Source organism: Carya illinoinensis, chromosome 5 (genome assembly GCF_018687715.1).
Source record: "Carya illinoinensis cultivar Pawnee chromosome 5, C.illinoinensisPawnee_v1, whole genome shotgun sequence".
NCBI classification, from domain to species: Eukaryota; Viridiplantae; Streptophyta; class Magnoliopsida; order Fagales; family Juglandaceae; genus Carya; species Carya illinoinensis.
Window position 1 is genome coordinate 207,439 of NC_056756.1, and position 6,181 is coordinate 213,619.

The 6,181-nt window shown below is 36.5% G+C and overlaps 1 protein-coding gene across 1 annotated transcript; it reads left to right on the top strand.

The window, feature by feature from the left end:
- The first annotated feature begins 3,211 nt into the window (after positions 1-3,211).
- Positions 3,212-5,756, top strand: LOC122308865 (NAC domain-containing protein 35). The gene is made up of 3 exons (XM_043122137.1): positions 3,212-3,652; positions 3,877-4,145; positions 4,907-5,756. The coding sequence occupies exons 1-3, from the start codon at positions 3,451-3,453 to the stop codon at positions 5,576-5,578; spliced, it is 1,143 nt and encodes a 380-aa protein (XP_042978071.1). The 5' UTR covers positions 3,212-3,450; the 3' UTR covers positions 5,579-5,756.
- The last annotated feature ends 425 nt before the right edge of the window (positions 5,757-6,181 follow it).

The window sequence follows — 6,181 nt, forward strand, 5'->3', positions numbered from 1 at the left end:
CTTAATAGCAATAGATCACTAGCTGGAAGGATAGGACGTCTCATTTGACCATATAATCACGCACTGACTTTAGCGAAGTTTCCAGCTTCTCTCTCTCTCTCTCTCTCTCTCTCTCTCTCTCTCTCTCTCTCTCTCTGGGATAATTTTTTATCTTTAAAAATATTTGGGGATAATTTTTTTCCAAAGCTTATAAAATGGGGTACTTCAAAATTTTTTGGTAGTTTGAAGGTGATTTAAAAAAATAATAGTTCATGGGGATATTAATTGCAAGTTGAGGGATAATTAAGTACTTGTGATCGGATATTGTCATGTATTTGTAACTTTTTTCCTCAGGTTGCTTATACGCAGAACTCGCGCGCACGCACACAAACTTACACGCACACACAATATTGCTAGAGTCAATTGATCTTTCTCAAAGGCATCATGTTCGATCTTTCAACCCATTTGAGACATACAAAGAAAAAGACGAAACTATCGATTTGACATATTTGGTCCATAGACGGAGATGTAGCCCCTCTTGCAAGCTTTAGTTTTTTCAAATATATATGAGAGAGAGAATAAGCATAACCTTCTATTTCTTGGATTGATTAGGACCCATGTTGAAGTTTTTAGTCCACTAATGCGACATGGTTTGGCTTTTACATAATGCAATTAAATTAGTTAAATAATAAAAAAAAAATAAAGCAAGACACTTGTTAAATTACTAGCCATGCAGCTAATTATTGTATTAAAAGTTTATCCCAACACAAATACAACTGTTATTTAGTATATATGTTTGTTTTAGATCAAATATTATGTGTGTGTGTGTGTGTTTGATCACACATTATGCCAAAAATTAAGCTAAAACTGATAGAAAGCAGACTTAACGATTAAACTTATATAAATATATATATATAATATAATACTATAACATTAATATTGCATGAAACTTGGATGGATAAACCGGGACAATTGAAGGATCAATATAATATATACTATGTCATGTGCAAGTGCGATCAATGATCATAGGATTGGATGATGAGAAACTCTACATGCAAGTGGTGATTTCAATAGATGCAAAAATGTCCCAAGAAAAGTACCGTGCAATAGTACTAATTAAGCATGCAGTACACTCAAAATATATGAACGGAAATTGATCAAGATACTATTCACGATATAGATTGAACAATAATCTGGAAAAAGATACGAATTGAAGAAAATAATTATTAAAAACAGAGAAGGCTTTGTTGTTGTCATTCATCAGCCGATCGAGTGGTCACGGGTTTCTCTTGACTCATGCATCCACTCTCCACATATTCACACACACACAATAATATCCAGCCGATCCCCACCTATATGCATGCAAGCTTTGCCAGGAATTTTTCTCCATCAAGCCCCAAGCCAGCTGCCACATCGGCCATGGCCACCTAGCACCCTCTGCCGGCCAATAACTTTTCTACAAAATTCATTGATCTCTTTCATTTTTCTTTTGCTGGGCATAGAGGTTTATGACTCAAGAAGAAAAGGAACAAAGACTCTATCTTGACTACTCAGACAATTATTAGTTGTGTATTAAAAGATAGACTAATACTATATACATTTTTAAAATATTGTGCAAGTCGATCCCAATACCATATGGCATATGTTAATCACGATATGATTACAACTCTTTGTGAATTGATATTGATCATTTCATAATATATATATATATATATATATATATATAAATAACTACTACGCGTACGTTGATGATTAGAGATTGAAATTAAGGGCGTGCAAGAGAGATGGAAGGTGTGTTAGGGACGTGATCCATGTGTAATATGTAAATGGCTGGCTGTGTGATTGCGTACGTGGTCAGCTCTCGTATCGAGAAGTACGTATTAGTAATAATAAAAAGGATAATGCTAGAGTGTATATTAAATGTGTACTCTAAATATTCATATTAGTGTAAATTAGGGGTGCACAATAGGGTAAACTCCCATCCGCCAGATGTAGGTGGCCTGCCCAGAATTTAGCACCCCAACAGGGGAGGGAGGCGGGCCTGGTTAGGCACAATCCCGGCCCGCTTTTCCCCCACGCTGCCCCCTGGTTATATATATTTAAATTTGTTAGATTTATATTCACAAAATCATATTGCATTAGTTTCCTAAACCAATCTTTATATAAGAAGTTAAGACAATACAAAATGTCTACCCCCACTTCCAGTATCGGAGTAGGAGTGGAAATACCAACCTGGCGTACATATGTGAGGGCAGGGTGAGGGAATTGAAGGATTGACCCCACCCCGCATATGCAGGAATGTGCATCCCTAGTGTAAATAGTTTTTTTTTTTTTTCTTTTAAGTATTTTTAAATATCATTAATCATTAAAAAAATTTTAAAAAATTACAAATTTACTAATAAACACTTCCTTCACCATGCATTAAGAAAAAAAATTAAAATATATGAATAAATATATTTAAAAGTCCTACCAACATTTTTCTAATAAAAAAGAATATCTTGAGGGACATAATATTCATGATCACGATCATTACACGGACACAATATTTTCCAGTGTTAAATTTTGAGGGGGGATATAGTAGTAGATCACTAAATGGTTAGACAGCATAAATAGACCTATTTAATTATCGGAAAACAATATATATAATAAGAAAGAGCATGTGTATAATATATATATATATATATAAAATATGAAATTCCCTTTAATCCGATGCTAGCATACAAGTATTTGAGTATATTGGTATTACTGATCTTAGAGTAAGAGAAATTATCTGTATAAATTTTAAATAGATAAACTTTATGCAGGCTTTTGTAAAAAAAGTGAAACTCATGAGTTTAAAAAGTGTAAAAAAATTTTCTTTTTAAGTGGAACTCACCTTTTTCCATAAAACTTAGGACTTCTCTATTATAAATTTTTACCTAGCATTCCTATATATATATATATATATATGTCGATTTAGGTGACCAAATGATCAATATTATATACGTATTTCGTAATATGGTGTGTAAAGGTACTAGATATTATAAAATTCACAGGACCATTAATTCTTTTTTATTTTATTTTATTTATCTTTAATGGTGGAAGAAAGGTCCAAGGGCACCGCTAAGGAGCTGTGGCCACCCTGTCCTATTTTTGAGATGTCATTTTCTCATCTTAAAACACCTTAATGGACACCTCTTCCATGTAGGGCCTGAAAGTAAAATATGTAGATAGATCTTTCTATTAACTCCCCTCTCCATTCTTCTCTCTCTTCTTCTTTCCACAACTCCATTCTAGAGAGAGACAGAGAGAAGGAGAAGGACAAAATTTTTGGGAGCTAGGTACGACATTTTAACCATCTCTTATCTTGCCTACCACTTGCACCACTCAATTCGTACGGTTTTACATATTCTATCTCATGGTATAAAGAGAGCGAGGCCAAAGCCGGAGAGTACTGGTTCAGTTTATGGAAATTTGCAGCCAAGCTCAAACATGAGCCACGAAGAAAACAACGACAACAAAACCACTGATGATGATCATGAGCATGATATGGTGATGCCCGGATTTCGCTTCCACCCTACTGAGGAAGAACTTGTGGAGTTCTACCTTCGCCGTAAGGTAGAGGGCAAGCGATTCAACGTGGAGCTCATTACTTTTCTGGATCTTTATCGCTATGACCCTTGGGAGCTTCCCGGTATTATACATAATTGCGCGCCCTCTTCATCAAGGATCCTATTAGTTTCCATTATATATATATATAAACTCCGGATAAGCAATTTAGTTTATATCCCCTGATCAGGATGGATCGATGTTAATATTCGCAACTCTTATATCTGCTTTAATTTGTATGTGTATATATATATGTGTGTGTGTGTGTTAACTGATTTGTCTATTCTCTCTTTCTTCCATTATGAATAGCTTTGGCAGCAATTGGAGAGAAGGAATGGTTCTTCTATGTTCCTAGAGACCGCAAGTATCGTAATGGGGATCGCCCCAACCGCGTTACCACTTCTGGCTATTGGAAAGCAACTGGAGCTGACCGAATGATCCGAACTGAAAACTTCCGCTCAATTGGCTTGAAGAAAACCCTAGTTTTTTACTCTGGGAAAGCTCCCAAGGGCATCCGAACCAGTTGGATCATGAACGAGTATCGCTTGCCTCAACACGAAACTGAACGATATCAAAAGGTAAGAGTCCCTTTATATATATATATGTGTGTGTGTGTGTGCGCATCAAGAAGCAAATTAATTAGAAACTAAGAGAAAAACAAAAGCAGAAAGGGAATAGACTCCCATAGATCTTTAATTATAAGAGAGAGCTAGCCCTTTTAATTTGGTTGATCTTGATGGGGATGATCATCTTCACTAGGGATCCCCACCTTAGTCCATATCACAAGCTCTTATGAAATGAAAAATGAAGTAAAGCCTTGAAGCCCAATTCTATCATTTACTCCTTCCCTAACCCTAGTTCATATATATATATATATATAGATTATCAATTAATAGATCTTGAATTAATGGTCTCTTCTTTTCTTATGAATTTCTTGCAAGCTGGCAGAATTTTTCAAAGGTTCAGTTCCAAGACGTGGGTCTATAGCATGACCCTGCAAGTATGCATGTGCAGGAAACATAAAACGAGAAAGATGAGATATTGCTAGGACTCCTAGCTGGAAATCTCAGTTCTCAAGTTTTTCTATTATTTTAATGGCTTTATTTATCTTTATCACTCGAATTTAAAGCGCAGAAAATGCATGAACTTTAAATTCGGTAACCAATAAGGAACATCGGCCAATATTGGATATTTCTCATAACTGGGCGCAGTTGATCATACCCATTAATGTCGGAAAACTTTCATAAAGTCCCTTATTTTCCAATGAATTAATTGTACTAGTACTGTCAGTCATCGCCAGTTCCTCCTCCCAGCTTGCTTCCACCTTTTTTTTTTTCAGGCAGAAATATCACTCTGCCGTGTATACAAGAGAGCTGGAGTTGAAGACCACCCCTCTCTCCCTCGTTCTCTTCCATCAAGGGCATCCTCATCTAGGGTGACTCATACGAGTCGAAGGCAGCAATATGACATGGTTCAAAATTCCATGGAAAACTTTCAAGCTTTTGGAGGACAGTCACAGCCGAGTGAGGTGGAAAAGATGAATGAAACAGACGGAAGCAGTACTTCAGATATAACGACAGCTCTTGGGCTTTCCAAGTCAAATGCATACCGACCTGCAGCTGCCAGCTGCACCACTCTCGGGCTACCAGCTCCAATGGAAGAGGAAGAAATGGCGCTCTTGCACCATACAAAACAAACTTCCCCTTTAGTTAATTCCACTTGTGCCACCCTCTTCACAGGCAGCTTGCCTTCTGTCTCATCCAATGCGGTGGATGATCTCCATAGACTAATAAATTACCAACAAGCAGCTTCAAGTATCAGTCAGCAACAACACTATTACAATGCTCACCATCACCCCAGCCAATTGATCTCTAACTTCCCACCACATTCACAAGCATTGGCCCTCAACACACTACCGAACGTGCTTCCAACTGCCTTCTCCGACAGAATATCGTGGGACTGGAATCCAATTCCAGAGGCAAACCGAGAGTACTCCAATCTCTTCAAGTAGCTAGTTGAATGAAGTGCACATAGAAACTAATATATATATATGTGCTTAATTATAAACTTGATGTTAATTCGGGTGATTTTTCTAAGTTTTATAATCATGTTGTTAGTTATTAGCTTTCAGATTTGAACTACGTACATTGATAAGTATTTATCATAGAAGTACAACTTTTTGCCTTTCATGTTTTTCTTGCAGCCTTCCTTTGTTTCAGCCTCCTTTCGGGTAGAAAGATACTAATTATATATTGGCTAACTCAAATTAAACGAGGTCTGTCTTGCTTAATCCTGTACGTAGAAACTTACAACAATAATAGAGTAGAAAAGCATATTATGACCTAATAGCGAGTTTGTCTTATAGATGCTCATTTAAAAGATTTAGTCTTCCAGGTTCTTTCTTCCTCGCTCACAAACACACGATATATCTCAATTGTTCACTGTTAAACCCTAGGAATGATGACAAGCCTGAATGGAGACAGGAAAATTGTCCTATTTTGCTTATTTGGTATGGGTGAGGGGACGACCCGGCCAACTCCCCACCAAAAAAGAACCTAATTTTGTCTTTGTTCTTGGGGTTTTAGATATATATAGTGAAATACCTCATATATAA